The sequence below is a fragment of the Macrosteles quadrilineatus genome, unplaced genomic scaffold, assembly GCF_028750875.1.
Source record: "Macrosteles quadrilineatus isolate MER2022 unplaced genomic scaffold, UCM_ALF_1.0 Scaffold_1__1_contigs__length_201487025, whole genome shotgun sequence".
In the NCBI taxonomy this organism is placed as follows: domain Eukaryota; kingdom Metazoa; phylum Arthropoda; class Insecta; order Hemiptera; family Cicadellidae; genus Macrosteles; species Macrosteles quadrilineatus.
The window spans coordinates 188,199,568-188,226,026 of NW_026542594.1; the positions used below are offsets into that span (position 1 = coordinate 188,199,568).

Genomic DNA, 26,459 nt, shown 5'->3' on the forward strand with positions numbered 1-26,459 from the left:
CAGTGAGAGTGAATGCAAATAAATAAGTAGGCTACAACATAATATCTGAACCTGGCATAAAATTAGCCAATGAAAATGTTTATTATCCAATTAAGGCTGATAACCAGCATGATGAATATATAAGAACTTAAATTACGGAGGAATTTTAAAATTAATATTCCAGTAACTTGCGCAATTAGCGCCAGATAAGTTAAATTACCACCCCCTTACTTTTAAAAGCGTTTAGATGACCTTTGCATATTTCCTCCATAATAATGCACTATGCACCATGAAACTGATCAAAAGGAACAATGTTGGAATAAATTAAATCAAATATTTTCCTCTCCTTTTAGGCTATAGTGCTAGTAGTTTTTGTAATCTCTTGTCTTCTCTTTTCTGTCTGTCGGTGTTGGTTGGTTTGGTTTTTTTTAACAAAGTTTATTTACAATCTGTTTTACATTAAACAATTAATAATTAAATACGATGACATTTTTACCAATAAAATAAAAATTGGAAAACATGAGTTAGCAGCTAAACTGGTTTGTTTACGTTTTGGTTGGTTGGTTGGCGCTATGGAAGCCAATCGATTTACGATATTCGATAGTAGTTGTTTTCATACTACGACGATCGATACTTAACCGTATGCCTACCATATCGTTGTGAACCCAGCGCTATCCCAAAGTGGTACCTCCTTTTATCTATGACCATAGTCTTGCTTGACATTGACTCCGATCTGGGTCCGGGAGTGGAGTGGACTAGTGGAGTGGAGTGAACTCAACTGTTATAATCAGAGGTAGTTTACTAATTTGCCGCTTGGAGCAGCACATTTCAGGGTTGTGTTTTCTGACAGCTGCTGCGCTCTTAGGAGTAAACCGCAAAGTATCAATAGTAGTTTACTAATTTGCCACTTAGGGCAGCACATGACTGTGTTGTGTTTGTATTTTGACAGCTGCTGCGCTCTTTCGGTGAAATTCTAAATTCTTGTCTATGATCTATGATGAAACAGCTGTTTAGTGTTTACCGACCTACATTTTTCTTTTTCTCAGTCTGTCATTAATCAGTTTTGAGGTTAAGTTGTGATGAAAACTGAAATATTTTTGCACAGTAATATTTTCTTTTTAATTACTTGCTCTACAAATTAGCCTGGTATTTGTTTACTTTAGGGGCTTCTAACGAATTTAGAAAAAAATAATTTTTTCTCATTATTTGGCCTATTTTGAACACTTTTTACATTCGACACTTTTGGGGCAAACGCCTATTTCACCCTGAAAATCGCGTTTGAAAATTGCGAAAATTTTTTAGCAATTGCCATTTTTACTTAGAAAATCTGGGTTTTCCCCCCTTGCCTTTCTTTAAATGTGTTTTTATTATTTTAGTAATAAGCAGATGTATATTTAAACTAACCTAACTTAACCTAGCCTAACCTAACCTAACCTTGGTTTAACTAAAAATCCGCTATTTTCGGCATATTGCTAACCTAAGCATTGGTTAGGTAGGGTTGGGTTAGGTTAGGTAGGATTGGGTTAGGTTAAGTTAAGTTAGGTTAGGTTAGGTTAGGCTAGGTTAGTTAAAATATAGTTAGGTTAGTTTACGTAAGGTTAAGTTAGGTTAGGTTAGATTTAACATATTCAGGTGATTTTAGGCTAATTGAACTTAATAACTAGCCATACCTGACTTAACCTTAACTAACCTAACCTAACCTAACCTAACCTAACGTAACCTAACCTAACGTAACCAAACCTTGGTTTAACTAAAAATCCGCTATTTTCGGCATATTGCTAACCTAAGCATTGGTTAGGTAGGGTTGGGTTAGGTTAGGTTAAGTTAGGTTAGGTTAGATTAGATAAAGTTAGGTTGTATTATATTTAGTTCTGTAGGTCCTTAGTAATAGTAAAAACACATTAAGGGTAAAAAAAACTACGCAAATTTTTAGCATTTTTTGCAATTTTCAAACACGATTTTCAGGGTTAAATAGGCATTTGCCCCAAAAGTGCCAAATGTAAAAAGTGTTCAAAATAGGCCAAATAATGAGAGAAAAACATTTTTTTCTAAATTCGGTAGAAGCCCCTAAAGTAAACAAATACCATTAGCCTAATGGCTTTTATATGGAACACAGATTTACCGACAGAAATTTTGGTGTTTTCTGTTGATGCTATTTTAAGCTATTTTTTTTACAAGAGCTATAATAAGACTTCTACATATATTCAGTGTTTACAGGTAAGCTTAGGCCTATATAGTTTTTTACTGTAGCCCAAATATTTACTTAATCCTATCACAGTTTGGGGTATAAATTTAATAAAAGTTATGTAAGTTTATAAGGCTGCACTTTACTTAGGTCCTACACCCATTAAAATGAAAATATCGATTATTCGATTGTTTCAATCGATATATCGTTTGGTTAGTTAGGTTAGGTTACTAACCAAACGATATATCGATCGATATTTTCGTTCGAATGAGTGTAGGACCTAACGTAAAGGGGTACAGTTTCTTAACTGGGCTATGCTAATATCGATTGAAACTATTGATTCGATTGGTTCATGCAATTTTTTCACCATCAGCAAGTTTGGTTGGTTAGGTTAGGTTATGATAGTTTAATTTTATAATAGACAGATTTTAAAATATCGATTATTATCCAGTATTTTCAATTCGATAGTTTCAATCGATATTAGCATAGCCCAGTTAAGAAACTGTACCCAAGTAAAGTGCAGCCTCAAATTTTACTTAAACACATAGTAGGTCGTCGTCAAGATTTTGTATCAAGAGTAGGCCTAGACTTTTAAGTTCATACAGTAATACTCCTAACATCTTGGGTCACGTTAACTCGACATGCCTTCACTGTCGAAAAACAACCTGCGGTAACTTGTGATTGATTACATTGTTTTGCAGACTATTATTCTAGTCTAGCCTACAGGTGAGTTTTGGCTCTTTGATGCTTTTCTTTGAAATGGCTCTAGTTTTAGCCCCTGTTTAGTTTAAAGTGTTTCTAGTAAGACATATCATCAGTTTTGGAAAATTACGGATTCTTAGCAAGCGTCCGATTTACAACAGGTAGGGTACACAGGAACACTTTAAAGCCACCCAATTCATGAGAATCTGTAATAAATTGAAGTATAATTTTAACAGAAATTTAAATGAGATCAATGATCAGGGTTTAATTTTAACCCTAAGGATACCCGTCATTAACCGAACTTGGATTAGGCATCCGGCAGTGACGTCACCGGGTTGTGGGCCCCAGAACACCATTTATTTATTTATTCATATCAACAGTCAAACCAATAGGCCTACATAAATATAACAAAATGTAATATAACTTGACTTAATTTAAAAAGGGACATTTTTAAAAGCAATTTACAGCCAACGTGAAGTAATATTCAATAAATAGAAGAATAATATCACAATAAAAAGATATAAGATATAACAAGCTATAACAGTAGGAAATAAATATAACAAAATATAGTAACCAATATAAATATGAAATGTAACAATAGGTAGTAGAATGTATAAATAGACAATGGAATGAAGAATGGATAAAATGAGAAAGAATAACAACTCTGGAAAGCATAACATGGTCAAGAACAACAAAACAATGTCATTAAATCAATGAGAAACGCATGCTGTTAACAAGTTTTGTCTTGAATGTTTCATTGTTTGTGCAGAACAGATCCAAATGTCCGGGTAGGTTGTTTGCCAGACGTTGCAGACGAGAAAATGCACTGTGAAACATGTACTGCGTTGAGTACTGCCGCCTCACAAACAGCTGGGTATGGCGAAGGCTGCATGAAGTGCGGAAGTCTAGTTTCACAAGCAGGTCGGGAGCATCAATGGAGGATGTGATCAACTTCTTCAAGAACAAGACATCATTTACCTCACGTCTGGTAGAAAGAGGCAACAGGTTCAACTGGAGTTGCAGATCATGACCAGGAACAGCACGGTTTTGCATCCCCAAACGTAGACCAAGGCGAACAAAACGGCTTTGAGTGTTTTCCAGACTGGTACGGATTCCAAACTGTGGAAGAAAACTCAAGTATGGATATAAAGAGTTACCAGTGCCGATACTGAAAATCTGTAATGACTGACCCTGGTGATGAAATTAAGTTCTGAGTTGGCCTTCTTAAAATAGTTATTTGTGTAACTAGTGAGCAAAGGCCTTTTGCACTCGTGTTACACATTATATTTTTCCTACAGTCACTATAAAGCACCGGCATATAAATAATTAGTCTTTCAAACACTATACAGCACGTTTTTAGGTTCAGCTGGCAACACAAATAGGTGCTCTAGAGAAAGTAGTACCCGGTCCGTATCACTCCGCTATTTTTTCATCGGCAAGCAATGTGCTCCGCGACTCGAGAAAATAGTTCCGTATGTTATTGTAATTTGAAGTGGTTTCCGCACCTAAAAATATGCTTTAAAGGCATTTTCTTGTTTATTAAGATCGTAGGAATGTTTTAAAAAGGTTTAAAAGAAGAGTCCAGAAAGTTCAGAAATACCGAAACTATAAACACAAAATGACAGGTTAAATCGTAGTTATAATAGTCAATCAGCTGCTCATAGTATTCTCTTTAAAAGTGTTGCCAACTCATTTCCAAGCGTACACGGATTATGTGCATAATAGAACCACGCTGTTTCGTGTTTCGTTGGAATCCTGATGTGCGCCAAAGTATAAACCGTACGACAAAGTATAAATATGCAACAATTAGCAGCTTTCTGTACTATAAACAGTACAATTAAGCCAACTTTGTCGGGTGACTGTAGGAAAATAAGTTTACGTGCTCTTGAGGATTGAGGTCAGGAGAGAGTATGATGCCTAAGTCTTTGACCTTTGAAGAACGTTGAAGTTGCTAATCTGCAAGTTTATACAGGTGAATAATAGGATTATTAGATTCTGTAGAGCTATTACCTAAACGATACGATTTACAGCCATCAGTGGTGTAGTGGATAGAGTACTTGGCTTTTGTACAAGAGGTATCTAGATCGAATCCCATCGGTGACACAAACTTTATGTCCAAGATTTTGCTTGGAATGCCATTTTTTCTTAACATCTTTTTTTAGAATTTGAGACATTTATAATTTTATTTTATGAACATAATTTAACCTTCATTTAATTTTTTTCATCATCAGCAAGTTTGGTTAGTTAGGTTCTAGGTTATGACAGTAACTGCCGGACACCTAATCCAAGTCCGGTTACCGGACGCGTATCCTCTGGCTAATTTTAAACCAATATAGTCTTACTAATTGTATGTATGGTAGGCCTACCTTTGACTATATATACCCACAAAATAAAATATAGTCAATGACGGTACCTTAGGCTATTATTCTGTACATTCAAAGGATTATTATTATTCTGTTGTAGGATGTGATTTCAAAGGGTGAAAACAAAGATGTGGAACAAATTCAGACTGGCGAGAAAAGATATACTATGGTCCAAGGTCCTGTGAAATCATTGGGAAATAACATCATTAGTGTGTATGCTCCCAACATGTCTGGAGTGATACAGAGGATGAGCACCAATGAGTATGTGATGACTCGCAATTCCTCTGGTTACTGGTAAGTATAAAACAGTGATTTGTTGCAATTTATCTAAAATGGAATCCTTGAATTATAATAAGCCTAACCTGAATTTTCAATGAGTTATTTTTTGCAGTGTTCTTGATTAATCAGATTCAATCTACACTTTCTAATCTTTATTTTCATTCATTCAAGAAGTTATTCGCCTTTGGGGCAGGCCTAGTCCCTATAAACATCAGCCACGTAGCCTTTTATTTTAGGTACTTGAATACTTACTTGAATACTTGAAGTCTGTGTCGTTGACCGATGATATCGGTAAGACTGCGTCATATTTACTTAATACTAAGAAAACTATTTACACACTATTTACACTGTGGCAATGGCTAAAAAGTGGCTCGTTGCCTAGCTCTTCAAGGCTGTAAAGAGGCCTATTTACCAGCCTGTCACGTAGGGCCGTCTTAAAATCGTCTAGGTCCAGGTCGCGTACATGCACCGGCAAGGAATTAAAAAACCTTATCGCAGACCGAGGATAGCTCTTCAGTGAGCGGGCTAGGCGGCATCTCGGCAAATCAATGTCACAAGCTTGACGGGTATGGTGACTATGAATATTGTCTCTCACAACAAAATGGTGGATATTAACCTTCAGCAGGATCAAGACATTGAGGACATACTGGCTATAAACAGTCAACACACCCAGCTCCAGGAAGATGGGACGACAGTGCGCTTTGTAGCCAGAAGATGTTATTATCCTCAGCGCCTTTTTCTGTAGCAGAAGTAATTCCTGTGTCCATGGAGAATGGCCCCACAGAACCAGGCCATACGTGAGGTGACTGTGAAACAGCGCATGATACACCGCTAGCAAATACGGTCTGGTAATGGTGGTCCTAAGCTTCCTTAAAAGGTGGAGAACTCTTGAGAGCTTTACACATACCTTTTCAATATGGTGGTGCCAACTTAGCTTTGAATCCATCCAGAACCCAAGCAGCTTCACGCTGTTTTCCTCAAGAGCGATCTTCAAGGAACATAAAAGGATCTGAGTCTTCTCCTCGTTGATCTTAAGCTTGTTGGCTATAAACCAGTCCTTGGCCAGCCTCAGGGTGTTGTTTGCCTCCTCCAGCAGCGGGTCGATGTTCTTCCCCTTTGTGACCAAGGTGGTATCATCTGCAAAAAGGAGGGCATGGCTGGTTGTAGCAAGGTCATTGATCATTATTGTGAAAAGAAGAGGGCCCAGGACCGATCCCTGCGGAACTCCATGGGGAAGAGAGCCTATAGTAGAAGAAGCACCCATAATTGTTACTATTTGTTTGCGGTTGCCAAGGTAGTCCGCAAGAGAGCAGAAAACTGCGCCACCGATACCATATTTTCTCAGCTTGGCCAGAAGGATGTCATGTGACACAACATCGAAAGCCTTGCTGAGGTCACAAACAACAGGTAACAGTTCAATCCCTGGTATTGTTGACTAAGTAACGTTACTTAATGTGAATTTACTAGCATTAGGCTACACAAAACTGGACTTAGCAGCTGGTCATATCTTAAGGGAGGGGGGGGGGTATGCTCTAGCAGTCACAGAATTATTGTTTGAGATTTGTCTATGGTCTACGACGTGTGGAGCATATCAAGCCATACTACCTTGAGGCACACATTCTGAAATTAAATTATGAAGATTCATAAAATAATTTTTCATTGGTTTTTTCAATTTTGAAAACAGGCTCCCCAAAAATATTTCAAATCCGATTTTAAATTTGTGTCTCGGAGTAGTTCACGAATGTCTCGTTATTCTCGGATCGCATTGCTTACATCATCATCCACGGCTTATAACAGGGCTTTTGTTCTTACCGCTTGTCGTCTGTGGAACGGCCTACCACTGCACATTCAAACCCTTGAAAAACGTTCCCAGTTTGTGGCGGCACTGAAAAAGCTCTATTTTGAGCAGATGGTCTCGGCTGGCGTGTCCTAGGGCTACTGTTTCTCTTCGTGTTTGCTGATGCGTGCATGTGAGAGTGTGTAGGCCTAAATGTGTTTTTTCTTTTGTTAAAATTGCATGTTTTAAAATATTTTTTTTCTGAGAAATGTACTTAAATTGTTAAATATGTAAATGTTTAATTAGATTAAGTAATTCCATTGTATTCTTATTTCTTTATATTTATGAATTTCAGGTTAAGTGTAAGAAAGGGTCATGTAGCCCTAACTTTTCCTGAAAAAATTAAGGATTTTCTTTTCATTTTTCAAAAGGACTGAAGCAGCTGGTGATGAGAAATAATGCTGTGCATCCGTTGTATGTTTCTCATTGCTGAAGTTTTGTTTTCTGCTAATTAATTGATCTTTCTGGATGCTCCATATTTAATTAATTCTCTCAATTGACTTACAAGCCGGCAAAAAGCAATGATTTTTGTCCGTGTGAAAATTTTAACTCGTAACAATCCTGAATCCTGAATCCTGTGCAGGATGGACCAGTCTCGGCCTATTCATCAGTCCTACAACACTGTTCCCTTCGCCATCGTCGTCGGCAGCAGCCTGATAGAGGTGAAAGACGTGCTACTAGCAGACGAGCTTCACTTAGACACTGTGTACAGCAGGTACGACCCGATGGTTCACTCTCTAGCAGCCAACATGTGGAGCTTCTTCTCCGGAATTCGACGTTACGGCCTCGAGACTACGGAGGAGATGTTGAAAGAGGGAACGATCGTCACAGGTGAATTTATTTTTACTGGTTCTGAAATTTTGGACCTTTTAAGGCCTAATTCACTGCTTCTATGTAATTTGAATGACACAAGATAATTGAGGTTATAATATATCTTGGCTCTAATCTAACTTGAACCAACCCAAATCAACGTAAAAAAATATTTAAACAGGACTTGTAGATAATCGTAATATCAACCTGAAAACACATAATTCTAGTTAATTATGGAAAATGGTGCCATCGGATCCAAAAATCAGAGTTTCCTGTAAGGTTACACCAAACAAAAACAATCCTTCCTTTCCCTTTAGCTAGGGTTTGTTGTAATTTTTATTAATCAAAACATTTACCTAGGTATCGGGGAGCTCGCAGTATTGGAGAATGGCACCAAAGCTCTGCTCCCACCAGGGAAAAACAAACCATTCTTCATCATCACCCAGTCCGTAGCTACTATCCTCAGTACAATTAGGGACAAGAAGATGCTTTACGGGTAACAGCTTTTGTAATATGTAGATAGTTAGATAGATTTAATCAATCAGTAAACATAATACATACAATAGATCCTGTAATTTTACCAGCAGAATGTTAAGAAGTAATAATACAAGCAAGCAAGCTTGCAATGAAAGGTATAAATAAACAATTCTTTTATTTACAGATTAGAATTTCACTAATAACTTTTGTTCCAGAGCTCTTCTAGTTATCACTGGCACCTTGACAGCAGCGTCCAGTGCACTACTGATCCGTCGTTTGTGGATCCATCTGAAAAAGAAGAGGGAGTCTGCAGATCTGCGCAGGCGACTGAGGGAGCGACGGCGAAACGCACGGACACACGGAGACAACATACCTCAAGCTCTGCAATGCATCGTGTGTCAAGACAACCCCAGAGAGGTAGGCAACAAGTGATTCTGTCAGTGAAACAAACTGTTGTATCATTTACTTTGTTGGACAACTAAGCTGGTAGTTGTAGGTTGGTTTTAGACCTGCCACAGACTGCAAAAATTAAGGCAAGTTTTGTCGCGGTTTGTATCAATATAAAACACTGTGTTTTTTATCAATGGTTGCAAGTGTGATTTTGTAACATAAACCCGTGATTGACAAAGGTAATTACATAGTTGCGTTCAGATCCGGTAAAGTTAATTCTCGAAGTACAAGTAAGATTAAAAAGAGAAACACAACTTGTAGGAGAGCTGCAGCGGTGAAACTTAAATGTTTGGAGTTTGGAATAGGAGTCTCTCCTCGTAAAATATTGTGTACAAGCTAATTCAGTGTGTTATATCAAGATGTTTGACACCTTTGCTGAATACTTGACACATTTAATTGCAAAAGTGTTTGCATCTTATACTGTTATCCGCATTTAAAGTGGAAATTATTCCGTCTAAGTGCATAATGGTGGAAGTCACGGGAACCCACAAATGTGAAAAATGCTTCCACGGCCAGCGAATGTTGACAAAAGAAAATTCTTGGCTACTTTTTGCTACTAGGCAATTATTTGTCCTATTTCACCTCCTCTATTACAGTGTGTTGTGCTCTGTAAGCACCCATGTTTTCTCTGTCACAGACACCTTTAGTCAAAATGCCTTACTCATCTGTTGCCAGCCTAAAAAATAAAATATTATAATTATGAATCACAGTGACAAACTCATCCTTCATTTGTCTTTGAAAACCCTCAGCAGGACTAACTGCTTCATTTCTCAATGAATCATCCATTGCTGAAGAAGCATTTTGGTCCTACATGGTCTAAATGCAATAAGCTTCGATGACCTTTTTCAATATTTACATGAGTTTAAAATCTTGAATATTCATCAGGTTATATTTCTTTGATGGTAAACTCTGTGTCATCTTTGTGTTGTAGGTAATCATGTTGCCGTGTGGTCACCTATGTGTGTGTGAAGACTGTAGCGCCCAGCTTGGATCTACATGTCCTGTATGTAGAGCGCATATAGCTACTAGAGCTGCTGCGTTCCTTTCGTAGCCTTTTTTACCTTCCTCTAAACATTTCTTTGTGTTATATTTATTTATAAAGAGTTTATTTACAACAGTGCAATTTCTGTGGGTATAGTAATTTTAAATGATACAGAAGTAAATATTTTTTATCATTATATATTCGAAAATTGCTCACAGCTGAGCCATTCGAAAATCGTTGATTTTGAATCTACCAAAACATATGTTTTTGCCCGTCCTAAACATAACCATTCCTTACCCAAACAAACAGAGTGGTACAAACCTGTGGTATGAAAACATAATTTCTAGACTATGGAATAATATTAGATTTTTTCAAACGAAGCATGTGTGATGTTTTGTATTGCAAAAGTTTCGCTCACTACTCGTCGCAAAAGATCCATTCTGGGGCTCGATAACTTAGTCGTATCTGTGCTCTATCTTGCCCTGAAATGGGTCTCTTTCGAAACTAGCTGTGAAGTACACTAGTGTGTGGTAAAGCTGAGCTAAGTGGTGAGCTGAGTTGTTTATATTACAATTTGTTATTAAGAAGTCAATTCTAATTTCTCCTGCATAGTTTGTGATTCTCCTTCACACCTTAACTACTACCACAGAGGGCAAAGATATTCAAAGATCATAATACCCCCGCCGCAGCAAACCTGCCGACTAAGCGAATTTTCATTTGTCTGAATTGATTTTCAGTTAAATATATTTTAATAACATTAGGTTTAACGAGTACCTAGGTTTGCTGCTACAAGGAAACTAATAAAGTGTGTTTTTGAGTAAAATATTGATAGCTTAGTACAAAATAAATAAATTTGCCAAGTTTGATCAAAATATATCCATAAACAACCAAACTACAACATTTGACAATATTCTCCATAAGAATAACATGGGAATTTTAAATTTACAATTTTTTAAATTTTCTTCGTTACTAATAATTGAACAAAAATACTTTTATACACTAAATTATTTTTTTTTTTAAGCTCTTTAAAAAGGTTCAAAGAGAAATCGGGAAATTTTGTGTTTTGAGGGTCAAAAGTGAGAAAAACCAATTTTTACCCCATAAAACCCCCCGTAAAGCCCCGTTCCCATGGTCCGATCGTGCTGGTTCGCGAACTCATTCAAGTTTATCCCGCTTTACACCTTTAAACCAAATTTCATCAAAATCGGACAAAAATTACTCAAGTTATCGCGTTCACGGACGTATATATATATATATAAAAGTCTATATATATATATATAAAAGTCTATATATATATAAAAATTTGAACGAATGGTGTTTTTGGCCTCTGGGGACATCAAAATGAAAAAGTAAATCGGTCCCGGGTCTAGGTCTTACCGTGCCACCTACGGTAATAGCTACTTCCCTATAGGGAAATTCGCTAAAAAGACACAAGTCTACCCTGTGAGTGGATCAATTATCATAATTCTTCTTGAAAATTGGCTGGTGCGTGTAGCCAGGATGTCTACTGCAGTATCTAAAAATAAAATATTAAGGAATAACAGCTGTTTTATAGACGTAGTTTCTTCACTATCTGGTCGATGGTTTTTTTTTTCAATAATTAATAGTGATAGCTTAATTTAGAGCATTATCCTATTTGGGTTTAAAAATGTACAAATTAAAATTATATTTTTTCCATAATATAAATATTTGTTGTCTGACTAGCCATTTTATAATACCACGCATCCATGTGGTACATAGAGTGTTTTGGTCACAAATAAACTACAGTGCTTTAAACATCTGTGTTACTATGTTTGTGTAGTAAATTTATCATTGCTGTTTAAATTTTTTTTTTTTGAACAAATTATATATACTTTAACTGTGGTGAACAATCAAAGTAAGTCTGTTAAGATCAAACTTTACTGGATAATTTTTAAGCTAGATCTTTAATATAAACCATTCATGAAAGGATGGGATATGTTAGCTTGTAAGTCAAGCAAAAGTGAAAAATGTCCCGATATGTACTTGGGTTGTTCAGAAAGTAAGGACCGTTTCCACCTGACGCTGATAGGCTGGCGCTGATCACACACTTTCTAGTACTCACGAATCCGCCTTCTCAATGATTGTTCAGCCATCACAGCGGAAGTGTAATTGTGCTGCTTGTTGTCGAAAAATCATATTAAAAATTGTGCTGCAATTGAAAATGCTGATAGTTGTGAGGTGCAGTCTCAAATACGGTTTTAGTCCTTAAACCTACCATAGATATTGATCATTAAGTGTGTGAAGTGTTTGGAAATAACATAATAAATGAAAGTGCTGTCGGGTGATTGTGCATAGTTTTAAAATGGTGAAACTGCCGTCCCAAATTTTATTTTTTTACACAACGCCCGACAGCAAATCACACTCTATATCTCTTTGATCATTTAAATGGGATATTTACAACGCTTAACACACATTCCTACAGTCCAGATCAAGAAAGGAATTTCAAAGCTCGTCCACCACCAATACCTAACTATAACGTGCCTGAATTTCTTTCGGGACTACGACAAACTTAAATATTTTAATTGTTCTTTCAAATGTCTAAACTACCTTGCACGTGATAATACAAACTTTTTATTTTATTCTAAAACGTTCCTCACTTTCTGTACCGCCGTTGTAATTGTAAACTTATTTTACTTTGATAATTATTTGTCAACTTTGTACTTAACGGATTGCCCTTAAACCCACAGTGACATGTGTACCTTATGTAAATCATTGATAAGCATCTAGACTGGCAGTGCAACTCCTAGGATCGTGGATCAGATCGAAAAACCCCCCACCACCGCTCCGTGCCGATGGCGTGACGTCAACCATTACTGCAACCATTACAGCTGAGTCATGAGCCTTGGTGGTGTAGTGGATAGCGTGCCGGGCTGATATTATGAAGGTGCCGGGTTCGAATCCCGCTGGTTGCACTAACTTTTTGTCAACAAATTTTTTTTCATATCAGCAAGTTTGGTTGGTTTGGTTAGGTTATGACAGTTTAATTTTATAATTAAAAAATTGTAAAATTGAATTTGAGACATTTATAATTTTATTTTTAGAACAGAGCTATTTTTTCGATTAGTAAACCTTCATTCGAGTTGATCATTATCAGCAAGTTTGGTTAGGTTATGATAGTTTAATTATATTTAATTTAAATTTAACCTACAAATTATATGTTTTGACAGCAACAGTGATACAGATAACAATTTTCCGCGAACAGTTAGATAAGCTATGCTGATGCGCCGGTATGATTCGGAAGCGTACGACATGGTGTGGAGGTGCCACAGCGCCTCTGATCCACGATCCTCGGAATTGCACTGGCAGTCTAGACGCTAGTAAATCATTGTAGTACGTTACAATCTAGAACAATTAGTTTTGTCACTCGATGACAAAAATGTATAAACTGTATAGTGTAAATAAAACTTAGATGTACCTGATTAACACTGCTGTGATTTTTAACCTAAATTTAAAAGTCCTGTAACCTTATAAATGTAATGATGTGGCATGTTTACAATCAGTTTCTTTCCTTGGAATATACTGATTACTCCTATTGTAATAGGATTGGCCAAATGTTGTGTAGTGTTTGGAAATGTTGTGCAAAAGGAAGTGTTATTAAACAATCACTTGTGGTACTGACCTACAGAAGGCTTATTATGACCTAAATGTTGTAAATAGTTTATTTCTGGCCTAAAAACGAGTTTACTGCAGTTAGAACTGCCAACAAAAATCTAATTGTAGAAAAATGAAACTGAAAATCAAATTTTTTTAACATAAGTCTTATGGGTTGCTAGGTAACCATGTTGGCTGAATTAAATAACAAGGAAAAAGTAAACAAAAGTCTTGAAGTTGTAGTATGTGTTCATAATAAGCCAACTACCCACAGTATGCTAGCAAATTAGAAATACAGTACAAAAGGAAAAACATCACTTGTTAATATTGAGCAAAGATTATACTGAAGATTACTCGATACATTGTAGTCAAGGGTAGCAGTGCAAAGTCTGGGATCTGTTTATGACGATTAGATAAGGGTATGGGCAATCCTAAAATGCTATGGGAAGGGAGGGAAACAGGTCCGCGACGTAGGAAGTGGTGAAGGAAGTAGTCAAGGCGAGCTGTCTGGAGCGTGGGAATTGTTTATGACGATTAGATAAGGGTATGAGCAATCCTAAAATGCTATGGGAAGGGAGGGAAACAGGTCCGCGATGTAGGAAGTGGTGAAGGAAGTAGTCAAGGCGAGCTGTCCGGAGTGTGGGAACTGTTTATGACGATTAGATTAAGGTGTCTGCAATTCTGAAATGCTATGGGAAGGGAGGAAAACAGGTCTGCGACGTAGGAAGTGGTAAAGGAAGTAGTCAAGGCGAGCTGTCCGGAGTGTGGGAACTGTTTATGACGATTAGATTAAGGTATCTGCAATCTTTAAATGCAATGGGAAGGGAGGGAAACAGGTCCGCGACGTAGGAAGTGGTGAAGGAAGTAGTCAAGGGGAGCTGTCCGGAGTGTGGGAATTGTTTATGACGATTAGATTAAGGTATCTGCAATCTTTAAATGCATTGGGAAGGGAGGGAAACAGGTTTGCGACGTAGGAAGTGGTGATGGAAGTAGTAAAGGCGAGTAGTATGGAGCGTGGGAACTGTTTATGACGATAAGATTAAGGTGTCTGCAATTCTGAAATGCTATGGGAAGGGAGGAAAACAGGTCCGCTACATTGGAAGTGGTGAAGGAAGTATCCAAGGCGAGCTGTCCGGAGTGTGGGAACTGTTAATAACGATTAGATTAAGGTATCTACAATCCTAAAGTGCTATGGGAATGGAGGGAAACAGGTCCATGACGTAGGAAATGGTGTAGGACGTAGTTAATGCGAGCCGTGTGGAGTTTGGGAATGGATTTATGTATCTCCAATACTAAGACTGCTTACAAAGTGAACTAATGATTTTCCCCGAGCAAAGCTCGGTCCCCAGGTACTTTTACACTTATATGCCAACCCCGTACGAAGGACGGGTACTCTGCTAGTTTAACATATGTAAAACCATTGATGTTTGTACACCAGGGTTCTCTTGCTAACAAAACAGTAACTTTAACAGTTCATTTGAACAAACGATGGTTGCAAGACTAAAAATCATATAAACATCGTTAAAGAGAACAGCTACTCAAGTTTTCCTAGATAAATGTGTCTGTAATGAGACATAAACCATTGTTCGAGCTCTAACTTCAGCACCTTTTATGTTTTCATGTTTTACGTTAATGTTGTGTTAGCAAATAACTTTGGGACTTGGTAGCTTCTTGTATGCTTTGTATATTTATTATTTACACTCAGTAAAAATGTGAGAGAGTATTTACAGATAAAATATAACCTTCAATCTAGACTCGGAAACTTTTGATTTCTGACACCTAAGATAAACCTGATTCTGTTAGTTTCATGTAAGATGTGATTATCTAAATTTCTAAAAATATAATTTTGTTGAATAGGTTTAGAATGACTTGCAGGCAATATAAAAGTATTAGCAATAAATATACCGTACCTAATTTGAAGTTTTACTTTTAGTGTTCTACTTTTATACTGACATTTTTATAGTTTTTTCCTAAGGAGTACCTCTACCTTAAACATCTTTGGAGGATAAATAAATGTTTATAATTTAAAAAGACAAACTATTGTTTAAGAAGCAGGACATAACAAGAAAGCTGTATTGATGGGAGTAGAAATATTACTAAAACCACAAAAAGATTTTATTAATATAACATAGCTTTGATTAGATAAACTAATTAAAACTGAATAATAATCCAAATGGAATCATAATTACCACTGTTTTATTCGCAGATGCAGTTTGAATCTGAGAAAAAATAAACACAGCCAGAGTCAATGGTAAGAGTACCCAGGATTGAACCATCCTAATCAACTAGTGAACACCAAATGAGAAACAAAGCTGGTATACCGACCTTGACTATATACATCACTGTACTTTCCTGCTACCAAAACGTGCTCTCAACTCTGTATAACTGTTTTGGAAACAGGTTTCACAAATTATCAGAGTTACTGATTAGAATGCTAATTTCCCCTGTGTACTTCACAGAAATGCTAATTGATGTATGAACTTTGAGCATCTATAAATGCTGATTGGTGTGTGGTTCGTTTCGAGATTTGCTTGATAAAAACATTCCGTTTATTTTAGTTTATGTGTTTTGATTGTTTAGACTTATCCGTTATGTCAGATAAAGGGACATTTAGGTATTTACTCTAGTAAATTATACATTCCGAGAATAAATCAAATTAGTGCTGCGTTCTGTATTATACTAGGTAAATGAATTAAACTTTGTAACAATTTAAATAAACATGACATCCCTTTGGTTAAATAAACATTTAGTTTGTGAGCACATAAAGGTAATATATAGATTGGTGTAAATACCTGTGTAATGACCGGATGTATGTAATGTCTAGATGCTACACCCATCCAGTTGTGACGAAGTATCCCTAGACAGTTGTTACCATTTTTATTCGTCTTTCAGTTGTTGTACAGTAAATGTACCTTTTTTTCGTAACTATGTTTGTGTGTAAATGTACAATATATGTATTGACAAGCTTCTGATGAAGTGATTTTGACATCCCCTGATGATGACTTTATGAAGTCGAAACTAGTTAGGTCTTTGCAAAAATTTGAATTACTTTGAAGCGTTATTATATATTCTATATATCATATATTCGACGTAATCGGGAGGCTAACACCAAAAATAAAATAAAGGTAAAGGGTTTATTAGTAAATTTCCCTGTAGGAAGTAAGACCGAGAGCCAGGACCGATATACTTTTTCATTTTGATGTCCCTACAGGGAAATTAACAAATAACCTTAGAATTCTAGATTTATAAATTAATTTAGATTTAGAAATTAACACTAATTATATGTTTGACGGTTTCATACACCTGCTTTCATTATCTTTCACCCTTGGGGATCAAGCTGGTCTGGTATTATGTGGAACTTTGGTCCCTGAGATTCAGGGTTCAAATCCTGCCAATGGATTTTATTTGTATGATAATACCACGACCCTTCAGGTCTATCCTGAAGTAATGTGTAAAACAATTTTAGGCTAGAGAGCCTACCCTTCTAGAATGTAATAGAATTGTCAATTTATTATTTATGCTTATGCAGATACAACTTTGTTATATTTAATTCACATTAAGTCATTTCGGTCACATACATTAAACACTTTTTTCTTTAAAATAACATCAGGGCTCACTAAAGATGTAAGACGTATAGTACCGGTACCTATGGTAAACAGAAATTACAACATTCAGTAGAACTCTGGTACGAAGTAGTGACAATTTTAGAACGATTAAAGCCAGACTACTGAGGCTGTGATAAAATTGATACTTGTAGGATGGATACATACTTGTAGGATGGATAATATTTGGACCTGTTAGAGAGTGAGAAGGATGGAGAATTAGGCACAACCAAAAAATAAGGGACATGTACCATTCCCCAGACATAGTAGGAGAAGCAAAGAGCAGAAGACTAAGGTCGGCTGGCCATGTGAGGAGAGAAGATGGCAGACTAATAAAAGAAGTTTGGAGACAAAACCCAGCAGGAAGAAGACCCCGAGGAAGACCCAAGAATCGATGGAAGGACCAGGTGGGGAAAGATTTGCAAAGATTGAGAGCAATGAAAGAAGATTCAGAGAACAGGAGGAGATGGAGGCAACTTGTTGGCGAGGCCAAATACCACCTAGGGTATCCATGGCCATGAGAGTAAGAGAGTAAGTAAGGATGGATATACACTTAAAAACAAAATATATCATTGAAAATATTTATTTTCATAAATAAATTCACTGCAGTCTAAATATATTTTCTAGGTTGGTGTAACTACACAAGTTTTACAGGCAAGAGTGACGAGGCACACATTTTCCATCAACACAATGAGTTCCACTGGCACATTTCACATAAGGGCACCTCTCTGTGACACAGATCCTCTTTGTAGGGCAATGAGGTTTCTTGCAGGACTCACTGCCTTCGTAACACTTCTGGGCTGGTCCACACTCGCCTTTTCGGCACTTAACTTCCTGCAACATCAAAACAAATTTTAAAATGAGTATTTTTCGGTTTCATTTTTAAAGTTTTACTCAAGGGAACAGTCAAAACGTTGATCTTGTCAGAATCTAACGTCGAAAATTTGTTAGATAACATCTAATGACAAATTAATTTTGGGAAAAGAAACAATTTTGCATGGGTTCAAAACGAAAGCCTTTAATGTGAGTGCTTTAACCGCTCAACCTCATTGTTTCAAGATTCAAAACTCTTTTAAAACGTGTTGAGGTTTGTACTAGATGCTAAAGTGGGAAGCTTGAAGATGAACTGGTCGGAACACTTAATTTCATTTGTGCTGCGAAAGGATGATTGACTCTGTCTTTTTGAACCATTGACAGGATAGATTCCAATCGAGCTCCAAAGCTACAGTACTTTCAAGACCGTTAGTGATAGACTAGGGAAAAAACGCTAAATATGATGTTTTATACCAAATTTTCATTCACGAGAGGTAATCACTCACTGGTGTAAGTGTCTGAATTTTCTTCTCTTAATACTCTTAGGTTTGCTAAAGAACCGTCTTATTTCAACCTATATCTTCACCCAAATGTATTTTACCTTGAAGCACTTTCCCTTGTAGCAGTAAGATCCAGTGGGACACAATACTGCAGCGCATGCCTTGTCCAAAACACAATATCCATTCTCACAATGACTGCCTTCATCACATTTCACTTCATCACATGAGCCAGGTTTAGGAACGCACTGGGCCAGTGGCGGACACGGGGCCTTGAAGCACTGGACGTAGTTCACTCGGCACTCTTTGCCTGGACCACACTTGGCGTAGTTGCACGGGCTGTCGATACACTTGCTTGTCGAGCGGTCGCACACTTCGTGAGACTTGCAAGAAGTATATTCACCGCATTTCTGGGAAAAGAGTCTTCTGTGAGGTGAAAAATTTTAAACTACGTACACAATATGTAATCAATTTCCTCTTAAAAATACATAGAAATTAAGGATCACCTACCATCATCTTAATGAGCTTAAATCAACAAGATCCACAAATAGAAGGTTGCAAGGTGTGCTGCCTTTTGCTTTTATGTACTCAAAGAATTCTTTGAACTCCTACAAATTACAAACTACGCTTTACTTGTTTACTAGAATCATAGAAAACAACCAACTTGGTCTAGTTGACATGCAGCGACTGGTGGAGGACAAGGGGCTTTCTTGCATTGATCCTTTTTTATGTAACACTCGTAACCGTAGCGGCAATATACATCTTTGCAATAGTTCTCTTTGCATTTTCCTGATTCACAAATCTCGTTGCTTTTGCAGTCGCTGTCTTTATAACACTGAAAAAAGAAAGACAGAATGATTATGAAGATAATTAATAACAAATTATAATGCAGTAATTTTTTCTAGTAGAATTGAAATAGTTGACAGACCAATAACAAATCTTTGTTTGTTTACCCCGGCGAAATCCAAAGAAGATAGTTAACATTACTTTTGCACAGTAAACATTCTTTTTCCGTAGTAAACAATGTAATGATGGATGTTCGCAGGTGATAAACATGCAAAAAAACAGGTCTTTTCACAGTAGTGTAGCCAAAAGACCTTTTTCTTGGTTGAATCGTTTTTGTATCTAAGAGGAAAGAGATGTAAAATCAATGAAAAACGCGGCAAGAGTTCCTGTTCTAAACGTTCTAGTTTTCATAAAAATGTGTAAAAAATCATAACTGGGCAGCTGAGGAGTTATAGTGCTCTCCTACAATCAAAAAGTTGCCAATGATTAATTTCATTAAGGAATGGCCTCTGGATTGTCTGAATTAACTATATAGTGGTTTAAAATACTTGTTATCGTCGGAACTATTGTTAAGACTACAACTGTTTCATGCTTCAAATTGAGCACATCATTAGGTCGTAAGGCTCCGTAGCATGTGTTTGTTACCGACAGGTCGACCAGTGTTAAATGTTTTGTTTCGTGTTGCGTGTTATGTGTTTTGTTACTTATTTATTAAACTTTCAACAAACTCCACTACGAGGAATATTTAAATGAAGACTACTTGACATTATTTCGACCTTACTTACTACTTACTACTTTACTTTTATATCTCCGGTACAATTAAGTCTATCAGAAAATATATCTGACCAGAATTGAAAATTTCTGTGCAATATTATAAACATTTTTAACATACAACTACCAACCTTATCATCTATTGGTTGGCATTCAGCTTTGGGGTAACATGGGTATTCATCATGAGAACATTTCTTGTACACCACCACACACTTGTAGCCCCCCTTGCACCGAACAGTGTTGCAGGGGTTATCCATACATTTCCCTGATGAAGTATCGCATACTTGGTAGCTATGATCACAGTTGTTTTTCTCATAACATGGCTGAAAAAAGTTGGAAATTAAATTAACCTGCAGGTTAAGCGAATTTTAATTTACCTGAATTGAAATTTTTTCTAAAAAATGTCAGATTCGTTCCCTTAGGGCTAATGAGTAATTAGGTTTGCTGCAAAAGGGAAGATGGTAAGGTGTTACTTAACTAGAGAAATGTTATTCACTACATAATAGATATGTCAAGTTTGATCAAAATATATCCATAAACAATAAATAACATATGAATTTTAAATTTACAAATTTTAATTTTCTCCCCTTTTAACCAATAAACTCTGCAAAAACACATCAACATACTAAATTATTTCTTTTTCGTTCCTTACAAAATGATTTGGAAAGAAATTGTAAAATTGTATGTTATTAGGGTCAAAAGTGGGAAAAACCAATTTTTCCCCATAAACATCCTTTCCCACAGTCCGAGCATGTTGGTTCGCAAACTCATTCAAAAATGTAGGTTTACATGTTTGTACCAAATTAAATCAAAATCGGATGATTTTTAATAAAAAGAATGGGAAATTTTCTAAAAAGAGAAATCCCTCCTCCTATATACTAGGTCTAATATAAAAAGAAGCAAAACAGAATTGTGCACTAATTGTCTCAAAGAATTAATAATTAATTTTTCCCCAGCTTAATGTCTATCCTTCTATCTTTCTTGGCTTTCTGATACTAACTGACTACTAATTTTCATTGGTCTACGACGAAGACGACAATTATTACAACTCAAGTAAGTGTTACAAGTATCAGAAAATAAAACTAACCGTAAGTGCAAATCTCCACACAAAGTTAGCAACATTTAATTTTTAATAACACAAAACTACCAACCTTTTCATGATAGTTTGGTTGACATTCACCTTTGGGAGGGCATGGGTAATCATCGTCATGACAATCCCCATCCACCACCACACAAGTGTAGCCCTTCTTGCAGTCTACAGTTTTGCACGGGTCCGGCACACATTTCCCTGTTGAATAATCGCATACTTTGTTGCTATGACCGCAGTTGTTTTCGTCGTAACATGGCTGAAAAATAGTTGTGGAAATTTAGTAAGTTGCTTAACTGATTAACCCCTACCACAAAGGTCAATGTTACCAACTGGACAACGACTATTTCCATCATGTCCGCCGTGCAATGTTTGTCGGTTTGTCCTGTACCTATACGTAATGTGGTCGGCCTACATTTAATTTAATTGTATCTGAGTCAAAATGTGAACTTTGTGTGTTGAAGTGTGTTTATTTATTGAAGATATCCGTCGGATTTATGGACTAATTTGTGTGGGTTTAAATTTGGGCATTCAAAATAATCCCTAGACTATTATTAAGGACTGAAGACGGGCAAAGGTATTTAACCTATTATTATTCGTACAATCAGTAAATTTTCTATAAATCTCGCACTTTCATCATTTCATTGACTATTGATGGTCTCAGATATGTAATGACTCACTTTCTACTCTTGTTATGAAATAAACTTTACAGTTTGGTTGAAAAGTTCCGGAACGGTGTAGTATATTTTTTACCGATATAGATTAAGTAATGAGACTTGGTTTATCAATAATAATAGCCATAAATATCTTTTAAGCTATGATCACTTTTTAAGCTATCATCCCTTAAGGGGACTCCTCGTGGGCCGTTTAAGTGATAAAAAAGTGATAATAGCAAAAGAGTAGACATTATCCTCCATTCCCAAAATAAGTGTTTGAAACCAGTCACAAGACAGCGTCAATCTACTGAAAACTCTACTCTACTGCCAAAAGATCACGTTTACACAATACAAGAGTATTTTATTTTGCAATCTTAAAGATTGAAAAAGGCATCAATACAATGAGTTGTCAACTTAAAAAATGTAGTTGATTAGAGTCTTTGCAGTGAAAACATTATTTATAGTCATTCAAGTTCTTGCCAAGACAAATATTCATCGCTGTAGAAAGATCTAAGTTTAAAGTAAAAGAGTGTGACAATTTTTCTAGTGGTGGGGGAAGTAGAGTAGAGCTACTTTCCAACATGCTGCTAGTAGCTCCTACCACCTACTAGCTACTTCACTAGCAACTAGACGCCTACTAAAAAAATGCAGTGAATGTTTACATGAGTAGAGTTACTTGACTAGAAACTAAACTCTACCTGTGTAAACCAAGCTTCAACATGAAATTAGGTTTATTGAGTAATTAGGTTTGCTGCTGCAGGGAAGATAGAAGTAAGACATTCTACACCACATTAACTTTCAGCTTAAAATAAGAACCCAAGTATGCATTATTGTCACAAAGAATAATTAATTATATTCCCCACTAAATGTCTAAAAGAAAGTAAAACCAGAATTCCAAATCTCTGTACAATATTACCATCATTTTTAACATTTTAACACAAAACTACCAACCTTGTCATGATAGTCTGGTTGACAATCACATTCGGGGGGACATGGGTAACCATCTTCATCCTCATACACCACCACACAAGTGTAACCCTTCTTAGGGCGCACAGTGTTGCAGGGGTTCCGCACACATTTCCCTGTTGAATAATTGCATACTTGGCCGTTAAGACCACAGTCGTTTTTGTCGTAACATGGCTGAAAAATAGTTGTGGAAATTAAATCGGTTGCTCAACTTGTCAACCCACTATCATCTCATTGCTCATCCATTCGACCCATTGTTCACTGGTCTTCGTCTTAAAATATGCACAATGATGTGTTAGCATTATATTTCCTGTACCTGTATAGTAAAATGAATGTATTATTATTATTTTTCATCTCCTGGCCAAAGATGTTTGGCGTTATTAATTTTACTAGGTGTACTAAATTTTTTCTCAGCCTTTTGTTTCTTAGTAAGACAATGCACAGGAGAGAAAAAGTACAACAATGTTGCCTTAAGGCATAAAATATGCTGAAGTTTGCCGCAGTTGATAGTTTATTGCAATATTGGTCCCTAGACTTTGAAAATCATCTTTCTCTTTCGATCCCAATGAATAAACCTTTATAGACAGATTTGCAAATAAACGAGAGTCAAAGTGGTTTAAAGAATACCTATTCTCTGAACAATGGAAATTATCACATTGCCATACCTGTTAACAGTACACAAAATTGCTCATTGCTGCTCTAGCTGATTTCCCAGTTGTTGTTTCTAGACCAACCACATCAGTGGATCCAGTAAGTAGTTAACAACCAGTAAGAAATAATATAACCCTAAAAAGCAAACATAACCCAAATGATATTTTAAGTACATCTAAAAAGTTAATCTGTGTTATAAGTTTATTATGATGGTAGTTAAAGATCTTGGGTGTATTACGACCACAAACAGCTATAGCCACTCTCGAAATATATGGCCACACTCATCTAAAGATTTGTGCGGCCATCCCCTTTAGTTCTCGAGCGGCAATAACATACTTTGCGCTCCTAATACACAAAATAGCTGTATAAATGCTTCATTAACCCTTGCATTTGGAAATTGCTTATTACATACGATACTTTATCATAGACTTTTCCTTATATTTAGTTTGGGACAGTGGCATACTTCTGTGGAGTTTAACTAAATTTTTATAACGTAAATTGACAATCTATTCTGGGGCAAGACACGTAAGAAAGCTGTATTAATAGGAGTAGGAATATTAACATGGCCAGTTACAAACCTAATTATTTTTACTCATAAGACTCTTCTGAAAATGATTAAATTCTAATTATTTTCATACTCCTATAGTGTAGCAGCCATTTTTGATGCCAAGATAAAAAAAAGCAAATAACAATAATGAATGTAGTTTAATTTGCAGATATTCTGAGAAATAACTAACAACAAATACGTTTATTCAGTGCAAAGATAAAACTAAGATAATCCAACAGGAAATAAAAATAATTTTCACTTTTTTATCCGCAGATGTTATTTTATTCTGAGAAAAAACTAACAAAAATTAGATTTATTTAGTGCAAATATGATACTAAAATAATAATCCATCAGAAAATAATGATAATTACCACTTTTTTATCATCCGCAGATGCAGTTTGAATCTGAGAAGAAGTAAACACAGCTAGAGCCAATGGAAAGAGTACCCAGGATTGAACCATCATGATGAACTAGTGAACACCAACTGAGAAGCGATGTTGGTATTACTGACCTTGTCTACAGTATATATACACATCAAAACGTGCTCTCAACTCTCTGTATTGTTTTTTGAGAACAGGTTTCACAAATTATAAGATTTACTGATTAGAATGCTAACTTCTCCAGTACTTCCCATAAATGCTGATGCTAATTGACATACATAAACTTTGAGCATCTATAAATGTTGATTAAAGTGGTTTGGTTTGTTTTCCTACCTTATCAAATACAATTTTTCAGTAGTAATAACTTTTTTGAATAGTTTAGTGAAATATAATCATTGTAATCGTAAGATTCAATTATTTTAGTCTGTCTTTCGGTTTTAAAAAGTTTTTTTTTTATTTGTAAAGAGAAATTTAAATTACAAGTTCAAGTTGACAAGTTAAATCACAAGTAAATCTAGTTGGCAGAGACGGAGAGAGGCAATATATTTTCTAAAGACTGATGAAGCTTGTATTGATTGGAGGAAAGGGCCACTTAGATCGCTTGTCTCACGTCTTTTGTGAAAGTGGTGCACAATTAATCCTTTATAACAGTAATTAATTGATAAAAACAATTTATAAAATAATCAAAAACTTAATAGAATGGATTTGTTTGGATCCATAATAGTTCTAAGATATCATCAATATCAAGTTGAAATAATTTTGAGATAACTTCAAATCAATTAGTGTCAAAAAAGGTTAATTTTTCTATACTTTCAAGTACCTGAAGGGTTTGATCTCTTCATTATGACAGCACACACAATAGGTACATATTATAAGCTGAAAATACACAAAGTACCTGACTAACTTATTGTAACATACATGCATTTTTTTAAGGTGCTTAAATTTGTTATTGCCTGGATTTATTCTTACGGCCTTGGTTCACATAAATCCTACTATGACAACAACTTTATTTTATTAAATCAATCTTGAATTAAAGTATTAACATTTTTTGTAATGAAAGTGTAAATAGTTTCCTGGTTTTTATGAAGAGCTGTGCAGAAAATTCACAACATTGAACCAGAAGACGTGTTCAATCGCTGTTCCTTAGAAAATTACTCAGTTAATGGCACAAGAACATGTGTTATGGTTGTTTGTTTGTCTTTATTACTGTTCACGAACTGCAGTGGCACTAAAATTTAAAAATAAACTGTATCAGCAATCTGACTCATACTTTCTCCCATTTGTTTGTCAACAATCTTTATCATGAGTAAGCGAAGGGAGTAACTGTGATATTTTTGGTGGAGTAATTTTGGAATATTTTCATATAAAAAATGTCTTTTTATTGTAATTTGAAACCTCTAAAAAGTATATTTTGCTCACATTCACTCTCATCTTTCATTCGGCTTTGCGTTGTATGGGTCAACAAAAAAATTTAATATTTGTATATTATTCTGAAGCGGCAAAAATAGGCTATCAAAATTATGCTTAAGCTTTAACGAGATGATTCAGCAAAAGAAAATGTTAAGAAATTACAAAATTTTACAGTTTATGAGCAATATAATTATTAAACAATTCTTATTGCAAAAAAATTAATCAGAGGGAGTAATAAATTCAGTGCATTCTTATAATTTCAGGAGGAGAAGAGAGTTTGTCCAGCTTCATAAATTAAATGTTTTTTTTTAAAAACCCTCATACGCTGGTAAAGATTTTCTAAAATTTGTCCCTGAGTTCATAAAAAAAATGGACCTATTCAAGATCAAGAAAATTCTAAAAGAGTATATAATAAATTTAGCATTATATTCTTTTGATGAGTTTTCCACCTCCCAGAAATAGAAATAGTATTGTTATTGTATGTATTTTGACACTATCCACCACCCCACCAAACTACATTTCTTATGATGAATAAAGATGTTTGAATATGAATAATAGGAAAATCACAAAACTTGCAATAGCATTTGAACCGTAATTTTTACAGCAATGGGCGGTTG

At 35.7% G+C, this 26,459-nt stretch overlaps 2 protein-coding genes across 5 annotated transcripts; one reads left to right on the forward strand and one right to left on the reverse strand.

Moving 5' to 3' along the window:
• The first annotated feature begins 1,026 nt into the window (after nucleotides 1-1,026).
• Nucleotides 1,027-23,579, forward strand: LOC128992242 (mitochondrial E3 ubiquitin protein ligase 1-like). Of its 4 annotated transcripts, XR_008490702.1 has the most exons (8): nucleotides 1,027-1,083; nucleotides 2,096-2,196; nucleotides 5,330-5,523; nucleotides 7,929-8,176; nucleotides 8,516-8,651; nucleotides 8,848-9,049; nucleotides 15,883-15,991; nucleotides 23,530-23,579. XR_008490702.1 is itself a non-coding variant. In XM_054415721.1 (7 exons), exons 1-7 carry the CDS (start codon nucleotides 1,059-1,061, stop codon nucleotides 10,131-10,133), a joined length of 1,026 nt encoding a protein of 341 aa, XP_054271696.1. In that variant the 5' UTR covers nucleotides 1,027-1,058; the 3' UTR covers nucleotides 10,134-10,951. The 4 variants fall into 4 exon arrangements, 3 of the variants coding, with proteins under 3 accessions (XP_054271696.1, XP_054271705.1, XP_054271717.1); XM_054415721.1 differs by lacking the exons at nucleotides 15,883-15,991; nucleotides 23,530-23,579 and adding an exon at nucleotides 10,014-10,951; XM_054415730.1 differs by lacking the exons at nucleotides 1,027-1,083; nucleotides 15,883-15,991; nucleotides 23,530-23,579 and adding an exon at nucleotides 10,014-10,950 and having other exon boundaries at nucleotides 2,070-2,196.
• LOC128992224 (neurogenic locus Notch protein-like) lies at nucleotides 17,846-24,557 on the reverse strand. The gene is made up of 7 exons (XM_054415698.1): nucleotides 24,424-24,557; nucleotides 22,840-23,028; nucleotides 21,297-21,491; nucleotides 20,277-20,468; nucleotides 19,253-19,423; nucleotides 18,693-18,998; nucleotides 17,846-18,112 (listed from the first exon to the last, which is right to left on the reverse strand). Exons 1-7 carry the CDS (start codon nucleotides 24,514-24,516, stop codon nucleotides 17,927-17,929), a joined length of 1,332 nt encoding a protein of 443 aa, XP_054271673.1. The 5' UTR covers nucleotides 24,517-24,557; the 3' UTR covers nucleotides 17,846-17,926.
• Nucleotides 24,558-26,459: the final 1,902 nt, after the last annotated feature.

Excerpts from the sequence above, each read along its gene's own strand:
- LOC128992242 (XM_054415721.1), top strand. The coding sequence starts at position 1,059 with ATGAAAACTGAAATATTTTTGCACA. Across the intron at positions 1,084-2,095 it reads AACTGAAATATTTTTGCACA|ATTTACCGACAGAAATTTTG; the intron begins GTAATATTTTCT and ends TATGGAACACAG. Across the intron at positions 8,177-8,515 it reads AGAGGGAACGATCGTCACAG|GTATCGGGGAGCTCGCAGTA; the intron begins GTGAATTTATTT and ends ACATTTACCTAG.
- LOC128992224 (XM_054415698.1), bottom strand. The coding sequence starts at position 24,516 with ATGATGGTTCAATCCTGGGTACTCTTTCCATTGGCTCTAGCTGTGTTT. Across the intron at positions 20,469-21,296 it reads AACCAAACTATCATGAAAAG|CCATGTTATGAGAAAAACAA; the intron begins GTTGGTAGTTTT and ends AACTTTTTTCAG. Across the intron at positions 19,424-20,276 it reads GCCAACCAATAGATGATAAG|TGTTATAAAGACAGCGACTG; the intron begins GTTGGTAGTTGT and ends TTCTTTTTTCAG.